Source organism: Rhinolophus sinicus, linkage group LG03, assembly GCF_036562045.2.
Source record: "Rhinolophus sinicus isolate RSC01 linkage group LG03, ASM3656204v1, whole genome shotgun sequence".
Lineage (NCBI taxonomy): Eukaryota > Metazoa > Chordata > Mammalia > Chiroptera > Rhinolophidae > Rhinolophus > Rhinolophus sinicus.
Genome location: NC_133753.1, coordinates 56,962,469 through 56,985,713, shown reverse-complemented (window position 1 = coordinate 56,985,713; position 23,245 = coordinate 56,962,469). Strand labels below are relative to the sequence as shown.

The 23,245-nt window shown below is 33.4% G+C and overlaps 1 protein-coding gene across 3 annotated transcripts in view; it reads right to left on the bottom strand.

Moving 5' to 3' along the window:
- The window catches only part of SPPL2A (signal peptide peptidase like 2A), a 47,776-nt gene that overhangs the window by 10,383 nt on the left and 14,148 nt on the right, over positions 1 to 23,245 (bottom strand). The window contains exons 2-14 of one of the 3 annotated variants that reach the window (XM_074327747.1): positions 21,952 to 22,071; positions 21,464 to 21,646; positions 20,523 to 20,612; positions 19,415 to 19,548; positions 12,768 to 12,919; positions 9,573 to 9,669; positions 9,016 to 9,117; positions 7,964 to 8,045; positions 7,349 to 7,423; positions 4,768 to 4,824; positions 4,519 to 4,572; positions 3,989 to 4,091; positions 835 to 912 (exon numbers count right to left, since the gene is read on the bottom strand). In XM_074327747.1, coding sequence (XP_074183848.1) covers positions 835 to 912; positions 3,989 to 4,091; positions 4,519 to 4,572; positions 4,768 to 4,824; positions 7,349 to 7,423; positions 7,964 to 8,045; positions 9,016 to 9,117; positions 9,573 to 9,669; positions 12,768 to 12,919; positions 19,415 to 19,548; positions 20,523 to 20,612; positions 21,464 to 21,646; positions 21,952 to 22,071 — 1,327 coding nt within the window. The remainder of the gene's footprint in view (positions 1 to 834; positions 913 to 3,988; positions 4,092 to 4,518; positions 4,573 to 4,767; positions 4,825 to 7,348; positions 7,424 to 7,963; positions 8,046 to 9,015; positions 9,118 to 9,572; positions 9,670 to 12,767; positions 12,920 to 19,414; positions 19,549 to 20,522; positions 20,613 to 21,463; positions 21,647 to 21,951; positions 22,072 to 23,245) is intronic. The other 2 variants (XM_074327749.1, XM_074327748.1) reach the window with 2 other exon arrangements.

The window sequence follows — 23,245 nt, the reverse complement described above, 5'->3', positions numbered from 1 at the left end:
AATTATCCAAAGTTGCACAGCAGAATTGACAGTCCTATTATATGCCTTTTTCATTGAATCTTCTTTTATTGTAGTACACTAACTGGTGCTAGACTCTAATATGTTAATGCCCTTAGAGAGTACCACACTTAATGGCCTCAGACTGCTTTTTCTTATTTCTTTACAGTTTTTTTCTTTTCTTCATCTTTTCAGTCACTTAACTGCTCTTTCTTGCTGTAAGGGTAACCATTGCTAGCAACAGCCTTCTCTACTACTAATGTATGCTTTTAATTTACTGGATTTAATTCTACTGTGGAATTGAAAACCTTGCTAGAACAGAATCTAATTGGCTCTGGTGCAGGCCATTTACCTCAGCATAAAGAACTTTGGAGTATGGACTTTGAGGTATTTATTTGATATATTCAGAAATATTAAAGTATTTTTTTGGCTTCCTTCCTGTTCTTATCTGTTTTCAATAATAGAAACAGAGGGATACGTAACAATTATCTCTGCTGTTCTAGGCAAGATATTTGCCATAAATTCATTTATACCGTATACATAGTTATCCATACAGTATTTTCTAAAAATCTAGTATTATACAATTTATTGACTACTTACGTGCCAGGTGTTCTAATAAGCATTTTATATATGGAACCTAATGTATTTCTTTCACATATAATTTTCTTTTTAAACCTCAAAAACTTGGTGATATAGGTAGTATAATTATCCCTTTTTGATGGAAAAAATTTATCATATCAGTTAATGGTGAATAGAATTCAGGACTCCTTATTTTTAGACTTCTACCTTTTCCTATAGATAATACAACTCAACATAATAAAAAAACAAAAAATTTACCAATTGTGGAGGAGATATAATATACAGAAGAAGAACCAGTCTGCTCATCAAATCTTCTGCAGTATGCAATCAACAGGCCTTAAAAACAAAGAAACGCTCCACGTTATTTTCTTAAAACAACTGCAACACAAATTCAACTGTTAACTCTGGCAACAGTATATAATGTATTGTATTTAACCTTCATTTTTGCATCATGAGAACATTAAATACCTCAAATTCTAAACAAAATTTTATATGCTAATTTTTTGTACTTAATGCCATTAAACATTTTCCCAAGACATTAAACAGTCTTTATAAACATGATTTTTTATTAGCTGCTTACAATCCCATATCATGGAGAAAGTTTTTTATATTTCTGTGGTTTCAGTTATAATATTTCCTCTCTCATTTATAATTTTATTGATTTGGGTCCGCTTTTTTCTTAGTCTAGCTAACAGTCTGTCAACTGTATTTATCTTTTTAAAGAACCAACTCTTAGTTTCATTAATCTTTTCTATTGCCTTTCTCTTCTCTATTTGATTTATTTCTGCTCTAATCTTTACTATTTGCTTCCTTCTGCTAACTTTGGGCTTAGATTGTTCTTTTTTTTCTGGTTCTATATGCATAAAGTTAGGTTGTTTATTTGTGACCTTTCTGTTTTCTTGATGTATGTGCTTATTGCAATCAACTTCCCTCTTAGAACTGCTTTTGTTGTATCCCACAAGTTTTGGAATGTTGTGGTTCTCTTTTGTTTGTCTCAAGATACCTTTTCATTGCCCTTTAAAATTTTTGTTTGAGCCACTGGTTGTTTAATCTCCATGTGTTCAGAATTTTCTAGTTTTCCCCTTGCTATTTATTACTAGTTTCATACCACTGTGGTCAGAAAATATTCTTGGCATGATTTCATTCTTCATAAGTTTGCTAAAAAATAATCTGTGTGCACTTCAGAGATTTGTGGTCTAACACATATCCTAGAAAATAATGTGTATTCTGCTGCTGTTGAATGGAACGTTCTGTATACGTTTGTCAGAGTCATTTGGTATATAGCGTTAAGAAAAATTTTTAAATGCAGCATTTAAAAAAATGTATTGCAAGAGCATCAAGGAAGGCAACTTCAAATTGTGATCAAAGTCTCCCTTCCTAGTAGAATAAAATGATTTGGAGTTTTAATACAAAGAGTTCAAAGAAAAATCAAATATAAGCTCTCATTTGTAAACATGAAATGTACAAAAATAACCATTTTACTACCTATTTCTTTTTTCTTTCTTTTTTAAATTTTATTGGGGAACAGTGTATTTTTTCCAGGATCCATCAGCTCAAAGTCAAGTCGTTGTCCTTCAATCTAGTTGTGGAGAGCGCAGCTCAGCTCCAAGTCCAGTGGCTGTTTTCAATCAAGTTGCAGAGGGTGCAGCCCAACATCCCATGTGGGAATCAAACTGGCAACCTTGTTGTTAAGAGCACGCACTCTAACCAACTGAGCCATCTGGGCGCCCACCAGCAGCTGAGCTCAAATTGTTGTCTTCAATCTAGTTGTGGAGGGTGCAGCTCAAAGCCCATGTGGGAATCGAACCGACAACCTTGTTGTTAAGAGCATGCACTCTAACCAACTGAGCTAACCGGCCGGTCTTATATTATATTATGTAAAATCAAGTCTTATAGTAAAATAAGACTGGGTCTTATATTAATTTTTGCTCCAAAAGATGCATTAGAACTGATTGTCCGGCTAGGTCTTATTTTCGGGGAAACAGTAATTAAACACTGTTACGAAACAGTAAGAATGACGTTTAACTATTGAAAAATTGTAAGATAATTTTACTATTTTTATTGGTTGTTTGAATTAGTTAGTCTTGGTCCCTACATAATTAATGAAATAAGAAGCTCTCTGATAGTTTCTTATTATTTTTACTGTATTTGCTATTTAAGCACATTTCCATGTGTTTAAAAAATGGTACTCTTTCCCCTAAAATCAGAATTTAGCTTTTAGAATTAAGTCATGTATTGTCAAAAACTCTGCTGTTTGGGGAAATATCTGTTTGGGACCTTCAAAATTTACTTCAAGAATGTTTTATATACTTTTCCCCCCAATTCGATGCTAAGTTCTAGATATAAGATTTTATATAGCACTTGGCATGGAACTAATAAAATTGGGGATAACTTTAAAGGTATTTAAGAAACCTTAAGGTTACCCAATAGAATGCTCTCCCTGCTGTGTGTGAGTGGAGACTCACCGAACCAAGACAGTTGCAACACTGGACTTCCACATGCCAACTCACAAGGCAACACTGTTAAATTCTCTCCCAACCTACCATGTTTCCCCAAAAATAAGACCTCGCCGAACAATCAACTCTAATGCGCCTTTTGGAGCAAAAATTAGACTGGGTCTTACATTAATTTTTGCTCCAAAAGATGCATTCGAGTTGATTGTCTGGCTAGGTCTTATTTTTGGGGAAACACAGTAGCTTTACTATGTAAATAAAAGATTTTTTTCAGAAGAGCCAGTACTCTTTACCCAGCCACAGGCAGTTAGTACACAGGGAGACTGCAAGAAAAGTGAGGAAGAACAAACTCTCAACTGACTGAGAAATATTAATTACTTCTAGGCTATTTTATTATTGGGCTGGGAATAAGTTTATTCTACAGATAGCCCAGTGAGGAAAGTAATGCAGAACTGCAATCGCTGTCAGGGAAAACAAGCTAAGAGAGGTGACGGACTCCACCACATGCTGTATTTTTTAGTATTAAAGTGCCCTACAAGCTGGTGTTCTAGTAACTTTTTCCTCTTGATCATGACCTTGCCCAGTATTCCTAAACAACTTTTCCTAAAACATAATAATTATTATTATTTTAAAATAGAATAGAAACTATAATACATTTGATATTATTAAATTCAACTTTTAATATATATTATACTTTCTTAAGAAAGAAAGTCAAAATGATCCCAGTTGCTTCCCTAAGACACTTTTTGAGCCATGGAAGATATATTTTGGTTGTTACCAATTAGGCTTTATTTTCCACCCCTTATAATGCTTTTTTTCTTTCTATGTCACTGATCCCAACGCTAGTGATAAGCAGAAATACTTAATACAGAGTAGGTAACTTTTAACAGATACTATGCATTTAAGAATTTTAAACCATCAGTATATTTTTACTAAAATTGATACAAACAATTGCTTACCTGGTACAATAATGTCTCCAAAACCCAATATTGAAACTGGCATGATGCACACACTCATTACTGAGAAACAGGCCAGCTTTGGTACCCTGATGACTACTGGTAACTGTAGTTATTAAAAAAAAAAAAAAGAAAGAAGAAACAAAAGCCACCAATAAACCTCCCAGGAATCTTTATATCTTTTAGAAAGGGAAGGATTAACATTAGAATAATTGTTGTAACATTTTAAAATTGACATTTAGAAGAACTTGAGAACATAAACTAGACACATGTACACTCTGAATGTATAGAAAGCTTGAAAGAAATAGATACGTAGTTTTGGAAAAGTGAAACCCAACACACATGTAAGGTTAAAAGTATTAAGCCAGTATCCCCATAGCTAAGCTTTTTTTTCCTTTTTACCAAAAATAGGACTCAGGCCTTGAAACAGATTTGTTTTTTTGGCAATCTGGATTTTTTTTCCCCAAAGAAGAGTCTTTTCTCAGAGGGTATGATTTAAAGTCTAATGAACATATCTGAAATACAATCCTTACTTTCTCATGGGGAGCTGAGGGTTGAGCAGTGGCTTCCACCAAGTTTCCATCATTCTAGGATGAAACCCAAGTCAATAGGTATTTAATAATTTAGAATAACTAAGAAAAGGGCTATATTTTGTGAGAAATAAAGTTTTACAATACCTTGGCATGCACTACATGACCAATGAATTACACAGGAAGGCAAAATTATTAACAGGACACACATACATACACTGGCAGCCATTTCTGTTTAATTGCCATCGCTACCTTTTCATTATTTCCAAAAGGTCCAGCTGCAAGTTCAACCATGATACTCTCGCCGTTCTAAAATTGAGAAGGAAGATGAAAGAAACTGTCCAATCATTTAAAGAGAACAATCTGCCACTATTCAAAAATGATTTTTGATCCCATGGCTTATGGCCTACTGTAAATTGTGAAAAAGTAGGTTATAGACTTCCTTTTTCCTACAACAGTCTCTGTAGATAGCAAAAATTGGAGTAATCTAAAACAAAATTCACCTAACACACTCTTCCACTTTCTCAGAGCTCAACAATTATTAAAAAACTGACATATACCACACACAGCTTATTCAAGTGAAGTTTTGAGCACTGATTTGCATTGACAACTAATACCTAGCATTTCTAATAGGCTATAAATTTTAAGTGCTTTTAGCTATATTATGTCATATACTATGTGTCCTTAGTCATTTTTAGCAATAACAATTAATAGGAACACAAGAAATACTAAAATTTTTAATATTTTGATTTGTAATAAATATCAGTAACTGTATTTGAACACACATACACTTAACCTCTGACTACTCACTATAATAACAAAACAACGAAGCCAAACTTGAAGAGGCCCAACCCTAAAGACCTTGAGAAGCTTCTGTAGCCTGACTGCTGTCCAATTTCTGCCCTGTCTGCTCTTTATGTCCTAATCAAAACATTAACCTTAGCTGAATTTCCTCCGTTGTGTCTAGCTAAGGTCTTTTTATGTGGGCTGTGTGAGGAGTTCACTAAAAAGTTCTTTCCTGACTGCCACGTGTGCTGTAGAGGGGGGAAACATTTTGAGGTAGCAAGCTAAGATGGTATGAGCTCCCATCGTGTGCTTCACATTATGATAAATATCACCAAAACAGGTTGTGGGAAGATAAATAAATGTTGAATTTTAGAAAAATTTGACTTACTAACTATAATATTTTCCATGTGGGTGGGGTGCCCAGGAGAAACCACTGGAGTGTATTTAAGAGGACTTCACTGATACTTGAGCTGAGTCGAAAGGATAAAATCCCTAGCGACAGAAATCTTTTCCTCATGTTAAGTTTCGGGGTACAGAAGGATTAAGTTACAGGAGTTTAGGAAAATAAACTAATATTAAATACAGTTCCTTACAGTAAACTCCCATCATGTGATTCAATTTCCAGATAAAGAGTTCATTTTGGTTTACTTTTTAATTGTTATTTAAAACATTTACCTGAAGACCATCACTGACATCCTCTCATACATTCAAAGATATTTGAGGAACTATTTGCAAGATGCTATACCACGCACGGTGGTGGATGAAAAAAAGTGAAGACAGGTTCTTACTGCCTGTACTCACGGCCACCTGCCCTGCCAACTCATTAAAAGTTTACAAATACAAGGGTCAAGAACATGTTTAGAATGTTCAATATTTAATTCCTGAAATTTTCAGTCAAAACCACAAAAATCAGAAATTACATATCTGATTCTCATTTTGAGTTATCTACTAAAGTAAGGTTCGATAGCCTTAATAAAAATAAATAAACCAGACTGAGAATGTGTTAAATAAATCTGTAACAGTGAACAGCAAAGAACACTTCAATCTTTTTCACTGGATCGGATTACTAGAAATCACATTCCTAGTCAGTGGGAATTAAGATGGAAAAAAGGATAAAAAATTCCCTAAGCACAGAAGGAAGAAAGAGGGCTCAAAGTCACCTTTATCATGACACTATACCGTTAAAATCCTAAAACTTTTTATGTGTAGGGAATAGTTTGCTAGCATATGCATTTGGTATTTAAAAAGCGATACTATCATTAAAATAGAATGGAAGAAATATTTTTAAAAAGATTTTGATTATAGTTTATAGCTATAGCCACTGTAAAATATGAGTCATATGCTATGACTATGTTGTCCAATGCCAATGGCTTTGTAGAGAGAATGCTTTACTTTCATTATGAGATCTCTGATGGAGTGACTTACAGAGACATTTTATTGAACAAAATAAATTGACACAAGCTAGGACAACTTTAGATAGAAATTTTAAAAATTTCTAAATCAACAGTTTTTCTTATAATATATAACACCACTTCTATGTTTTCATAGATGACTACTGCATGTGAAGTCAATGAGTCAAACGGCTCATCATCAAGGTGTGGAAAGGTGCTAAATGACTTGTCCAGGGTTACAAGTTTACAAGAGCTACACTTTAGGTCTTCAGATTTTCTAGTGTGGTACTCTTGCTTAGTCTCAAATGAGGACTACAGAAATGCAAGTAGCAATAACATATTTTCATTAAATTTGCTGTCTACATTGTCTATAGTTAACATTATTATTTTATAGTAAGAAGAAAAGTTACTTTAAAAAGGGTAAGTAGCAAATTTATAGACATTTTCATGTTCACATCAATCAGGAGACTTTTTTTTAATTTAGCAGAACAAAGGCTTGAAAATATCCTCTATTAAAAGGGCAATTTCAATGACAATTTTTCTTTAGAGAACTAGATTTCACTCCATGTTAAACATCTGCAAAATCAATAACCTAAGAGCAGATTTAAGATTCTTATCTTTCAGCATGTTTTTTGTGGGTTTAAAAAATATCATACCTTTGTGATGAATGGTGTTATGAAAACAAAAAATACATCATAGAGGAGGAGAAGGCCTAGAAGTATCACACATGACTGTTGAAGAAAGAAACAAATTTAAAGGTCAAACTTTCCATATTTATACTAAGAGATTATTTTTCAAGTTACAAATTAATTGTGAACATACATTTGAACACTATTTTTTTTAAAAAGCATTTAATGGCTATTCTATTTGCAGTTTTATTCTACAAAACACATTAAAATTTTTATCTTCTATCCCAGTCTTTAAAGAAAAAGAATGAATCAAAGAAATGTTATTCCCTGATATTTAATCCTGTAAGGATTTTATGAATTTGGCATATTATATGAATAATTAAAAATATTTTAGCTAGCAAATCAATGGTTACCTGGGTCTGGGTATTAGGACTGATTGCAAAAGGGCATGAGAGAACTTTTGAAGAGATGAAAAATGTTCTCTGACTTGACTGAGATGATGGTTACAAAGTTACACATTTGTAAAATTTCAATAAACTGTACACTTCAAATGGGTGCCTTTTATTATACATAAATTAAACCTTAATAAAGTTGTTTTAATAAGAAAAACATTATTTTAGCTAGCAAAGTAGTATACTTTACCTTGAAGTTGGGTAACTTCAGTGTTTTAATTAAATTCAGACAGAAGGCAATCCCCAAGATATCTTGTAAAATCCAAGCCCACCTAAAATCAAAAGAAGTACCTCTGCTGTTTTATCCAGTTATTTTTAGATGGAACTTTTCAAAAGAGATCACTAAAGTAATATAGCCCAGTTACTATGATTTGACTATTCAATAATTAAGCAGCAATTATAAAACAAAAAACCCTCTCATATTCTCCATATTTAGTAATTCACTGACCTAGATTAATGAATACTACTATACTAAGAAAATGCTGAAAGGCTAATTCAGAAGAATGTATATCTGACATAAGTGCGTATTTATCTTTAACCGTTGGATTTATACATGTCTCCTTCTAGAAAAGTAGCTCATAACAAAGGATGTTGGCGTTAATATACGTCCAGATATTACTAGCTAGAACATAAAAGAAATAAGAGCTATGCAATATACTCTATCAGAAATTGATGTGAATAATTATCAATTGATTTATCATACTGAAGCTGCCTGAAAGTGTACGACCTTTGCTCCTAGATTTTAGGCTATTAAATCCTTTGGGCTTCAATAATTTTATTAATAAACCATTAAATAACCTTAACTATATATTTTTTTCTGGTTATCCTTCATGCAAATGGATAGAGATTTATTATATCTCCATCTTTATAATATGAAAGGTAGCATACTCTAGATAATCTTTTGCATTTTGCTTTTTTCCCCTTAAAAATATATTCTGGAAATCACGCATATCAATTCATAGAGATCTTCTTCATTCTTTATAGTTGAACTCCTTTGTGTGGCTATACCATAATTAAGTACATTTTTGAAGTCTTTTTCAGCTTAAATGTTTAAATTACAACTCATATTGCCTTCTCTATATGACATCAAATCCATTAGCACAAGATTGGCTTAAAAACTTTTTTCAAGACTATGGTGTTCTGAGATAAAAGCAAAAATATTTCCATAACAATCATAATGAATAATTACAGAAAGATATAACTGATCCTTAATCTAAAAGCAAATAAACCAAGTAATCATACCTATCTTCATTTCGAAACACAGCCCAAACAACAGCTATTGCAATGCACAGTCCAGAGAGAAAAATTAGTCTCACTTCAATGCTTTTGCCACCACACACAATCCTAAAAAACAGATTTAAATAGGTTAGTTTTATCCTGCAGATGAAATAAAACGTTCATTAAATATGAGAAATGACAAAACAAATGTTAACTAGTCGCAAGAAAGCTACTGAAATACCAATTTAAAAGTCTTGATTTTAAATAAAACAAATGATATGTAACAAAATAAAATTAAATGTTTATCAGTTCAATAGAGGTTTCTGGGATGATGGAAATGTTCTATATCTATGCTGTCCATCACAGTAGCCATTAGCCATATGCAGCTATTCAGCACTTGAAATGTGGCTAATGAGACTAAGGAACTGAATTTTTAATTTTATTAAATTTTAATTAATTTAAATTTAAATAGCCACATGTATATTGAATTGCACAGGCTTAAATAAGACTCCTGCTTTTTCTTGTATTGTTTTAAATTATAAATACCAACATTATAGGCTTCCTTTATTAGAGATACATACGTGCATTGTCCATATGGTATCTTACGAATTAGTGCAGCAAGACAGTTGTACATACTCATTGCTGAGGCTATGCAGAAAATTGCTATCATAACATAAACTAGAAAAAAACAAGACAGTAAATTATATGAGGATAGGAAAAAATGTGACAGGAAAATATCTATACAAGCAATATTAATTCTTTAGCTTCCTCATTGGCTAATGATACTTTCAAAGCAGTGACCATACTATACTCTGAACTGGTTACTTAAACGGAAAATATTTAGATCTTGAGTTTAAGAGTGCGTATATTATGTGTCGTTTGTTTCATTTAGTTCCATTATACACTGGTAGGATTGCTTAACACGTTGCGTACGGATCACGAGAATCTTCGTTTTTTCTGAGCCATGCGTTAAGGACCGATAACGAGAATTTCAAAAGATTGGGCAGAGAGCAGTGAGAGGCCAAGACAGGGAGGTGAGACGAGTGGCCATAGGGAACCAGCTGTGAAAGTGCCTACGGAGCGGGCCCCCAAGGAAGACAATCCGGCCAGGCTCTCGGGAGGTTTGGCCACGCATCATCTGGAGCCCATAGTGGGAAGAGGAAAGAAAAAATATCACACACGCGTGTGTAAAGTGTGCGCATCAAAAAAAGTGAGAAGTGAAACTCGATACATATGCAATTTTTGCCGTGTCCCACTGCACAAAGGAAGCTGCTTTCTGCAGTATCACACCAGGAGGGATTACTAACATCATAGGTGAGTAAATCCTAAAAAATTCCATAGAAAAATAACAAATGACATAGAAGCATTTACGCTTTAAAGAGAAGAGTGCATTTTAAAGTAGTTTCTTTTAAAAACCTGCCGGAACAGAGGGGTATGAGGGATTTAAACCCCGCCGTAGGCAACGTGTTAAGGCGCTGAAGCTAGCTCTACATTTTCTATCATTCAATGATGCAACTGGACATGTTTGTTAAAGATTTCTATGAAGTGAGCTCCAGACATTTATGAGTATTTAATTTTAATGTAAGAAATGGAAGAATTAAAAAATTGTAAACAATTTTTAAATGTAGCTTAGGCGTGAGAACTGACATTAGCCATGCTATCTTAGACATTAGCCATGCTATCTATATTTTCCTATGATGGAATTTAGCTATAATAACTTGATTTGTGGTAAAACCAAATCCACTTAAACAAACCTCTTTGTTATGATACAATACTAAAGTAGTTAAAATTGACAAGTGTTTTTTCTATAGTAGCTATACTTATCTGAGAATTCTTTAAATTAAAAGCATTTTATCTCTTGTTAAAATGAAGAGAGAAATCACTGTATTCTAAAAACAAAAATAATCCATTTTCTGAACTTTACCAAAATTTCACAATGGAAATACAATTTTAACCTGAATTTTTCAAATTCTACTAAATTTCAGAAAACTATAACTTTTCCATAGGTGAGAAAAAGAGAACAATCTAGAGACAGTATATCAGGGATAGCTACTTTCTAAATGGTGATTCTGGACAAATTACTTTTTTAGTCCCTTGAGTCTTATCCTTAAAATATAAAATGTAGTAGTAATACCATGTCCAGGTTATTGTGAGGATTAGGTGAGTTTATATATGTAAAATGCTTAGAACAGTATCTGGCACATAACAAGCTTTATGCAACTGTTCCTTGTTACTTTTTTTAATATTGGTTATATATGGTAATAGTAAGACAGTCAAAGATTGCCAAGTCAAGTTTGGCAAGTCGTCCACCAAAAGTCTCCAATGTAAGTTTTAAAACACTGGTAGAAATAATGCTTTTGAGGCACTAACAGAATTTTAGGTGTCTCAATCACTGTCATACTATATGAAAATGATTAGGCATGGAAAATAATTTGGTTAATATGACTGTCTTTATTTAATTCTTTGAGCATGACAATCATAAAATGGTAAGGGGACTCTCAACAATTTAGTAGAGTCTCATTATTTAATTTATTAAGAAAAGGCAGCAATTTTAGCCATAAGAAACCACTTGGAGGTATAGTAAATCTTGCAATGTCACACAATACATTCTCGAAGTCATAATTAAATCCCCTGTCCTGGGATAACCATGAGGATTAATGATTTTTCTCCTCCGTTAAAGATTACATTTATAAACAGGGTCCAACTTTTTAATTAGCAATCAGTTTAAGGAAATTTCTCATCAAAAATTAAAACATACTTTAGGATAGGATACAGGAATCTCTTTTTGCTATCAAAAATCGCTAATATACTGACTTAGGATCAGACACAAACAATTGAAGTCTATTAAAATAGAAAAATTAGCTGCTCAATGACAATATAATACAAATATCATTCGAGCACCCACTCTCAGCAACAGATGGAAATCTGAGTGATATTCAAAGAATGATTTTTTTCTAATTGGAAATATGTGTCATAGGTCATATTTTTAAATTGCAGGACAGCAGAAACTGAGTAAGCTGAAACAACTTTAGGGCCTAGTATTCTAATCCAGAAAATTATAATAATGTTTTCCTAATAAGCATTGCTGCCTTTGGTGATTTTACATAGGGTTTTGCTAGTTCTCATCAGACACACTCCCTTTTTCCCTGGTCTCATCACCATTGGTCTTTGTGCTATATATTAGCCAGGGATGGCAAAATTCCATCCAATAGGACCATTAAGACTATCTAGGGGTTGAACAAGTCATTACAGTTCCTACCCCTACTTTTTACAGGAAAAAAGTATTAATTACTCTCTAGACCACAGGCAAGTACCTGTGTGTCTTTAGATATGGTATGATCCTGTTTACATAAGTAAAACAAAATTCAAGCAATACAACCTCTTGCAAACTGACAAAAGAATAGAGTAACTACACTTTGGGGGTAAGCACAGGTAATAAATCAGTAATTTGAATAGCTACCAAGAAGTCCTTAGTCTGCTCCTTAGATACTATGCTATCATGCTTTATCTGCAGAGAGGGAAATTTAGAGACCATAGCAATTCTTTCAAATCATCCATCAAGAAGTGTTTCTATGTCAAGACACAGTATATTTTTAATCTGAATATTTTTCATCTCAAAGTAATGGAGAACTAACACTTTTGACAATTTAAAAAGTTAACATCACTTTTTAATTATTCACTTAACTTTTCTAGGTAGAATGCTTTCAAGGAAAAGGTAAATCTGGCACAGTAAATGAAAAGATTGTATGCTAAAAGTAGCAAATATGACTTCTTACCCAACCATTTGTAGAAGAAATAAAGTAAGACCATCATAACACAGCAGATGACCACGAATATTACAACTGTTAGAGGACTAAAAGTTAAATAGTCTTCCTTCTTTTTCCTCATTTCTCTATCTTCAGGGTTTGCCATTGCCCTCATGTTTTCCCTGCATAAACAGACACAGTAACTTAAAAAAAAAAAAAAAATCTCTGCCAAGTACAGTTATTTTTAAAACTCTATCTTTAACACCAACTTAAATTTGTTATTGATCATAAAGTAACATACTTAAAAACAAAAACAAAAACGCACACACCAAAAAGAAATATTTAATCCAGAAAGTAAGAACTCCCTACAATTCTCCCCTCCAGAGATAATCTGTTATTAACTACTAACTTTTGAAACAGCATTTTTTTCTGGAGGCAAAATTGTTGAAACATGACATTTATTATATAAATAAATTAATGTCTGTGGATGTTTATATCATTTAATTTGCAAACTATAGCAATGTAATAAATTTCAGAAAATTACCAATTTTCCTTACACTTATTATCAATTTATACATAGTAAAGTACTTCTAAAATTAGCTTCTTTTAAAACTGTCCATCCACTTACTATTTACTACATGCCTATTCAGTGCTCATTAATGTATTATGAAAGATTCAAAATAAGTTCAAGACATAGCTTTGTCCTACCTTGATTTAAGATACCTAAATATTGTTCCTAATTCCTGCAACAACCCTTGCTAAGTCACACAGCTAATAACAGAGAGACAGAAGTTGAAGAGGAAAGAGCCACAGTGTCTTTTGTTGAGCAGTCTCTGTTCTATCACCTACTATCTTGTCCCAGTTATCTCCTTCTACTATCTGCTCCAGCTCCAATCCCATCAACTCTGGCTACTAAACTGTTATGTTCTCATCGGGTCTGGGCTCAATACAAACTTCACGTTTAAAAAATAGTTTATTTCTATCAAATTGCAAATTTGCCAAACTGCTTATTTACCAATATGCCACTTTTATATTAGAAAATTGTTGATTGGGGTAGCCACCACGTTAAGCATCCGTGATTTTAGGGAGGCTGCCTGGAATAAAAGAAGGGAGAGACACAACAGGACCTCCCTGAAATTGTAGAGCTGGATGACAGAGTTATTAACGTAAGTTTCAATAAAATTGATACCTAAGTAGGAAAGCATGCCAACTTCTGGTATCTATCATTACAAATAGACACATTTAAAGACACTTTTATCTAATGTAAGCCATAATAATGTAAGCCATAATAATGTAAGATTTATATATTTTTATTCAGTGTACTAAAAAGTACAAGGCAATTTCTTGAATGGAAAATGCATACTAGATTTATATCACATTAAAGTACTACAATTTAACTTAAAAAAATTGCACTCTTAGATCTCTCAAGAGCCACATGTAATGGGAGGGAAGCTAAGCTTTCTTCCATGCCATCTTGAGTTTGTGAAGCTTGATGACCAGTGATCTCATTACAAGAGGATTTTAAGTCTCTACTGAAAAGTCTTTATACAGAACCAAGGTAACTTTCCCTTTTGTGTAAGGTGCACCTTTCATTTGGCAGGGTAATTCTGGGTTATGAGGTCCTGTTCTGGCAATTTTCCCTTCCCTAAGCCTTCTCTTTCCCCTTCTTTTTAAATCTTACTCTTTATTTTCTAAATGATAGTTCTTATGTTTTTAATAATTCTACTTTTCATGGAAATTTATTCTTTTTATCACTGATTCATATTCTCTCCCACCCCAAACACACATACACTTACTTCTTTCTATCTTTAGACAGAATCTTAGAATTACCTGCCTCAATTTTAAAATCCATAATCCTACAGGTAAAGGACATCTACTCTCCCAACCTAGAGACTAAAGGCAACAAATTCATTGTTTCTGCCCATGATGATGTTTTATGAATAAAAAAGCTTATCTATACTCCTCTCTGATATCCAATTTTCTTCAGGAGGAGCCTACTCTGACATGTGCATGAAGCTTGCCTTGCTAACGCAAAGTGTATCCATGAACCAGCAAAATCACTTGGGAACTTGTTAAAAATACTAAATCTGAATTTATATTTTAATGAAACCTTAAAACAATTTGTATGCACATTACAGTTTGAGAAGCACTACTCTAAAGAAACAATTTAAATAGTAATGGAAGTATAGGGAGAATCTATATTAAATGGGAAAAGATTTTTAATCAATCAGTAGCTTTTGGTAATTATTTACAAAATTTCACCATATAATTAGAAAGTGATCTTGGAAATCTTATTACATACTGTGCTTCATAAAGAATAATAATGGGAAACAAAACAAAACCAAAAACCCAGTGCTTACGTGACAACACAACTGATACATGTTGAATCATGTTTTCCAAATATGCAAAACATTTAAACCTCAATACTCCAGGAACCTACATCTGTTAAACCATAGGATTTCTCTCTTGACCCAAGTCAGTCAAATTTCAGTATTTTAATACACTTATGGAGCTTTTCATCCCAGAACACCAGATTATACATGCTTCTCTAGCGCACATGGAACATTCTCAAAGACACACCACATGTTGGGACACAATGCTAGCCTCAACAAATTTAAGAAGACTGAAATCATATCAAACACATTCTCTGACCACAATGCTTTGAAATTGGAGATGAAATGAAAAAGAAAGCAAGAAAAACCGCAAATAGGTGGAGATTAAGAAACATGCTACTAAAGAATGACTGAGTCAAAGAAGAAATAAAAGGAGAGATCAAAATATACTTAGAAACAAATGAGAATGAAAATACAACATATCAAAATTTGGGGGATGCAGCCAAAGCCGTAATAAGAACAACATTTATATCAGTACAGGCCTATCTCAAGAAAGGAGAAAAATCTCAAACAACCTAATGTTCCATCTTAAAGAACTAGAATGAGAAGAACGAATGAAACCCAAAGTCAGCAGAAGAAGGAAATAATAAAAATTAGAGCAGAATTAAATGAACAAAAGAACAAAAAGATATTAGAAAAAATTAATGCAACAAAGAGCTGGTTCTTTGAAAAGATTAATAAAATTGACAAACCCCTAACTAGACTCACTAAGGAAAAAAAGAGAAAAAATACAAATAAACAAAATCAGAAATGAAAGAGGGGAAGTTATGAAAGATACCACAGAAATACAAAGGATCATACAACAATACTATGAAGGACTATATGCTACCAAATTCAATAACCTAGAATAGGCAAGTTCTCAGAAATATATAACCTTCCTAGACTGAATCACGAAGAACTTAAAAATCTAAATAGACCAATCAACAGCAAGGAAATTAAAACAATCATAAAAAATCTCCCAAAGAGTCCAGTACCAGATGGCTTCACTAGTGAAAGCTACCAAACATTCAAAAATGATTTAATATCAACCCTTCCCAAACTCTTCCAAAAAACTGAAGAAGAGATAATACTTCCTAACTCATTTTATGAGACCAACTTTAGCCTGATACCAAAACCTGGTAAGGAAAACACAAAAAAGAAAACTATAGACAAATATCTCTAATGAATACAGATGCAAAAATCCTAAACAAAATACTAGCAAATAGAATACAACGATACATTTAAAAAATTATACATCACAGCCAAGTAGAGTTCATTCCAGAAGCACACGGATGGTTTGACATACGTGAATCAATCAATGTAATATACCACATAAACAAAATAAAGGATAAAAATCATATGATCATATCAATAGATGCAGAAAAAAGCATTTGACAAGATACAACATGCATTTATGATTAAAACACTAAATAAAATGGGTATAGAAGGAAAGTACCTCAACATAATACAGGCAATATATAACAAACCCTCAGCTAATACCATACTTAATGATGAAAAACTGAAGCCTTTTGCTCAACAGCGTTGTCCTCTATCACCACTGTTATTCAACATAGTATTGGAAGTCCTAGCCAGAGCAATCAGGCAAGAGAAAGAAATAAAAGGCATCTGAATTGGGAATGAAGACGGTAAATTGTCACTTTTTACAGATAACATGATTCTTTATACAGAAAACCCCAAAGACTCCACCAAAAAAAACTATTATAAACAATAAACAAATACAGTCAAGTTGCAGGATACAAAATATACGTGCAAAAATCCATTGTGTTCCTATATGCTAACAATGACATTTCAGAAAAAGAAATGAAAAATCAATTCCTTTTGCAATTGCAACAAAAAAAGTAAAATACCGAGGAATAAACTTAACAAAGGATGTGAAGGACGTATACACTGAAAACTGTAAGACATTTTTAAAAGAAATTGAAGAAGACACAAAGAAATGGAAAAATATTCTGTGTTCACGGATTGGAAGAACCAACATAATTAAAATAGCCATGTTACCCAAAGCAATATACAGATTTAATGCAATCCCCATCAAAATCCCAATGACATTTTTTAAAAAAGAAACAGAACAAAAAATATCATCAGATTTGTATGGAATCACAAAAGACCCCAAAGCCAAAGCAATCCTGAGAAAAAAGAACGAGGCCTTGAAATTATACTACAAGGTGACAATAATCAAAACAGCATGGTATTGGCAGAAAAACAGACACAAAGACCAATGTAACAGAACTCAGAACCCAGAAATAAACCCACATATATACGGGCAAATAATTTTCAACAAAGGACCCAAAAGCACACAGCAGAGGAAAGAAAGCTTCTTCAATAAATGGTGCTGGGAAAACTGGAAAGCCACATGCAAAAAAATGAACATAGACTGCTATATCTGTCACCACATACCAATATTAACTCAAAATAGATCAAAGACCTAAATATAAGACCAGAAACAATAAACTGCATAGAAAAAGCATAGGAACTCGGGTTCAAAGAGGATTTTATGAATTTGACCTCAAAGGCAAGGGAAGTAAAAGCAAAATTAAATGAATGGGACTATATCAAATGAAAAAGCTTCTGCACAGCAAAAGAAACCATCAACAAAACAAAGAGGCAACCAACTAAATGGGCAAAGATACATGCAAACAACACTTCCAATAAGGGGCTAATATCCAAAATACATAGAGAACTCAACAACAACAAAAAATCCAAAACGGGCAGAGGTCCTAAACAGACACTTCTCCCAAGAGGACATACAAATGGCCAACAGATATATGAAAAGATGCTCAACTTTATTAGCCATTAGGAAAATGTAAATCAAAACCACAAAGAGATACCACCTCACACCTATTAGAATAGCTATTATCAACAAGACAAGTAATAACAAGTGTTGGAGAGGTTATGGAGAAAAAGGAACCCTCATACACTGTTGCTGGGAATGAAAATTGGTACAGCTATTATGGAAACTAGTATGGAAGGTCCTCAAAAATTAAGAATAATATTACCATATGACCCAGCAATCCCTCTTCTGAGTGTCTACCCAAAAAATATGAAAATATTTATCTGTAAAGATATATATACCCCTATGGTCACTGTAGCATTATTCACAGTAGTCAAGACATGGAAACAACTGAAGTGTCCTTCAACAGATGATTGGATAAAGAAGATGTGGTGCATATATACAATGAAATGTTACTTGTCCATAAGAAAGGATGAAATACTGCCATTTGCGACAACATGGATGGATTCTGAGCTTATCATGCTAAGTGAAATAAGTCAGAAAAAGTCAAGAACCATATGATTTCACTCATATGTGGGATATAAAACTGAAAGCAACAAATGAACATGACAAACAAAGCAAAAACTCATAGACAGACAACAGTTTAGTGGTGACCAAAGGATGGGAGGAAGGGGCAGGTAGAAGAGGATAAAAAGAGGTCAAATATATGGTAATGGAAGGAGATCTGACTTTGGGTGGTGACTGACACACAACGCAATATGTAGATGATACATTAAAGAACTACACACTTGAAACCTATATAATTTTATTAACCAATGTCACCCCAATAAACTTAATTTTAAAAAAATAAATAAATTACAAATAAGATTAGCTTCATTTCGTTGCAAATAAGCCCTTTCTAATGAAACCTACAAATCAATTCACAAGGTGAATATATTGTCCTTTATGAATGAAATAATAAGCTCTGAGCACATTTTTTTGTTTAAAGCTCTAATTATAACCTGATCCTTCTATATTATATTGCCTGTTTTAATCTAGAGCCAAAGGTACATAACTGTAAGATTTGGTTTAGGTTGTTATTAAATAGGGAAATTCAAGTTATATGCACATTTGGAATTTCTGTATTTAAACTAAAATATGGACATGCTTAATAGTCTTAGAATTCCTAAAGCATTGAAAAGAATGATGGCTCAAATCAGGAGCTGAAAAACTCCCCATCTTCTCTTGCTTATTTTCTTCCAATGGAAATAAATAGGCATGTTAGGATACTAAGTATCTTCACTTTTCCTGGAAGAGATAATTAAGCATCTTAATTTAAAGGAGTCTTCAATGGAATTTCAATGTTTCCCTGCCAGCAGAAGAGTTCAGAGGAACCTATGACTCCCTTCTTCTCAGCAAAAACTTAAATGACTTTTATGAGGACAAACTCCAATATGATCTTAACGACACTATATTCTGGGGTCAGGTAAAATTTTAAATGTCACATGATTAAAATGATTGTCAAACAATAATTTGTAACCATTTATAACAAAAACATTGAAGTTTAAACTCACAATTCAATTAGTCCACTCCAGTATCCTCCTAATGCCACAGTGAACACAGCAATTACAAAAATAACCACCATCGTGTAGTCAAAGTTAGGCCATGATGGAGAATACATTTTCACAGTAATATTATCTCCAAGAGTCTGAGAGGCAAAAAAGGAGAGTTAAAATTGGGATTAGTTTTCTTTCCACTACAGCATATGGCAGCAATACTCCAATTTTACTCTGGAATACCATACATTAGACCGTCAAGAATACTAGAACTATTTTTAACAATATGATATATTCTCTTGTCAAACTTATGAGGCTATACTTTGGTTTATTAAATCTTGAAAGTGCAGTGCTCCACAGAATCACAGATTTTTAAAGAGGTCAAAACAAATATCCTTTCTAAAGTCAGGGCTCAGAAATACCTTGTGCTAAATAAGAGGTGAATACTTCCTAAGTAAAGACTTGATAGGCCTTTATAGCTTCTTTTTTTTCTTATACTGAGAAAAAAAAGAAGTGTTAGTTTACTTAAAGTCGTAAGACATTGTATGTACTGTTATTTAGATGGAGCCTGACAGGATGTCAGTATTACAACTGAACATCTGAAAAGATCTCTACCTGTGAATTTATTAGTCCGTCTTTTTTTCACCTACTCTGCCATCTTGACCAGAACTCTCCTTTACAGCTTCTTGATAGCAAGTGGAGCATATATAATAGTTTAAATTAGGTGCCGTCCCGGTGGCTCAGGTGGTTGGAGCGTTGTGCTCCTGTGGGCTGCCGTGGGCTGCTGTGCTGCCGTGGGCTACTGTGAGCTGCCAGGGGCAGCTGTGTGAGTGGCCAGTGACCAGCGTGAGTGGGCAGCAGCCAGCTTGAGCGGATAGCAGCCAGCAAGAGCTGCCATGAGCTGCTGTGAGCGGCCGACCAGAGCACAAGGCTCATAATACCAATATGGGCCAGGGAGCTGTGTCCCACAGAACTAGACAGAAACAACGGCTTCAACCAGAGTGGGGGGTGGGGGGTGGGGGAGGCAGAAGAAGGGGAAAAATAAATTAATTATTAAATATAATTGGTTAAAAGTAAAGAGTTGTACTATTTATAAACTTTGTCTAATATGTAATTACTAATTTACCTGCTTCATATCTTTAAAGTCTTTGTAGTTCATAAATGCAATCAGTATTTTCACATCATGAAATTCAGATTTGTTCCCTAAGGGAGGAAACTAAAAGAAAAAGCATTATGAAAACATATGAACTACTAGTATATTTACAGAATAAAATACAAATTATTCCATTAAATGTAAATATTACATCTTTTTAAAGTTATAAAACAAAGTTTCCTGTGTTCTTTCTTAATATTTTTTTATACTTAAAATGGGTCTAGATTATTATATATAAATTATATTTCAATGAAGTTGATTAAAATAAAATCAATTAAGACTAACATACACATGACATATTTGTATCAAGTGTTGATATTTAGCATCATCTACTATCTCCACATTATATATGATAATCAGGCATGTACGAGTATGTCAACTATTTATGCCAATGAAGGAGAAAAAAAGTACTGGTACAATTGTCATTATTGAAACAGTTTTAAGTTAGTAGAAGCCTACACATAGTGTTGCTATTATAATTAACATATCATGCAAATGTAATACATCTACTTCAGTATTTCTAATCCCTTACCTTTTGATTCTGTGTTATATATTCAGCTTTTCATCAGTCAAATATAGCAGGTACTCAAATAACATCGTTTCATTGTAACGATAAGATACCATGTCCTTTCTTAACATTACAGTAAGAGTTCTCAAACAGTTATATCATATATAACACACACACATATAAATATATATATTTGTTCCTAACAAAGTCATATTTACTTTAGGAATAGAAAATAAACCATAAAATTTTCCAATTAAATGCCTAACATAACCAGAATGTATATTTAAAAAGAACCCTACCATTAGATTCAAAACTCAGACCCTAAATCACACACAAAGAAGATAGTTCAACCTGTGAAATTTGATATCATGAGCTCAAAAGAAGTTTTCATAGTTTTATAACTTACTAGGACACTGTTATTGGCAACCAACAATGCTTCAGCACCTCCAATTTGTGCAATTCTGGCTTTTTGAAGAAAATGGCAGGTTCCCCACTGTACCACAACTGCTTTGTTCTTTATTCCGTCAGGAGGAATATCAGAAATGTTGCACAGTGGTGTGGAAGTCAGATTCATCAAACTAATGGAAGTCTGAAAAGAAGAAATGTCTTTAACATGATAAATACCGCATTTCTCCCTAAATGCATTCAGTGACAAAGTATCTATTGGTTTAAGACAAGGTTCTTTTAAATTAGAAATACTTTATGACAATCAGGCTTTGAGGTATTTTAAAATTCCCTAACTTGTTTTTCCCACAGAAAAAAATACTAAAGCAAAGCAATAAAATTTAGTATCATATATTACAACTAGTTTGTACAATAAAACATAATAATCACTCATTTTCACCTTTCAATATTTTTATGTTTACAAATAAATAGTAACTGTGATTTACTTACTGCATTTTCTAAGGTACTTGGAAGAGCTGTCCAATGAGGATTATATAACATACAATAATCCTTAGATGGTGAAGATGTGCCATTTCCAGATGCATGCAGGATTGCTTCCTGAGCAGCTGTCTAGGACACAAACAATAATTTTCACACTGGTGATAATTTGGCTTGCCAACAACTAAGGATTTTAATAAAGCTATTTACACACAGGTTTGACCACATTTCCTAAAGAGGGAAAGTTCTTTCAGTGAATTTCTTTTTTCTTGTTTAAGGAAATACTTCAAGTATTTATATTTGCCCAGAACACATTCTTTGAGGATGATAAGTCACTTTGTTATGCAGATACAATTACGGCCCTTGTTATAAGGACCATATCCCAGGGAGGATATGACTGTGATAACTTCAGTACTCCCTTCGGAGCCTGAAACTCTCCTTCCCAATCTCTTAGGTGTTATTATTTCATTGTTTATGTTCTATATAAGAAAATCCACTTGAAATCCCCCAATCTGTCATACTTCCACACTCTAAGTGTAACAATGGTTAAAAAGAAAGGTACATTATTATTTCTAAGTGCTATCTTTAGAAAAGAACAGAGGGTAATCCTGTAGATAAGTAAGAGGATTGATTAGGTTTAGATTAAACATTTTTGAAATGCATACTCTGTAAGTGAAATGGATACTTCTTATTGCATACAATAAAATGGCACATGCTCAGTTGGTTAGAGCGTGAGCTCTGAACAGCCTTGCTGGTTCAATTCCCACATGGGCCAGTGAGCTGTGCCCTCTGCAACTAGACTGAAGACAACAAGCTGCCGCTGAACTTCCTGAGGGGCGGTTGGATGGCTCAGTTGGTTAAGCGCGAGCTCTCAACAACAAGGGTGCCGGTTCCATTCCCACATGGGATGGTGGGCTGCACCCCCTGCAACTGAAGATTGAAAATGGGATTGGACTTGGAGCTGAGCTGTGCCCTCCTCAACTAGATTGAAGGACGACTTAGAGCTGATGGGCCCTGGAGAAACACAATATTCCCCAATTTAAAAAAAAAAAAAAGGCACATAATGTCACAATGTCCCCCTATTAATGATGCCAAGTTTGATTAGTTGATGAACTTAGTAACTGCAAAATTTCTCCAGTGTCAAGCTGTATTTTTCCCCCTTTGTGATTAGTAAGTAATCTGTAGTACTCAATGAACACTTCCACCTCCTCTCACCTAGTTTTTTAAGACTCCGTGATGATCCCTGCCTGAATTTCATTATATATATTATACTGGGGGCTGCAAAATGGTGAATGTTTTTTTAATA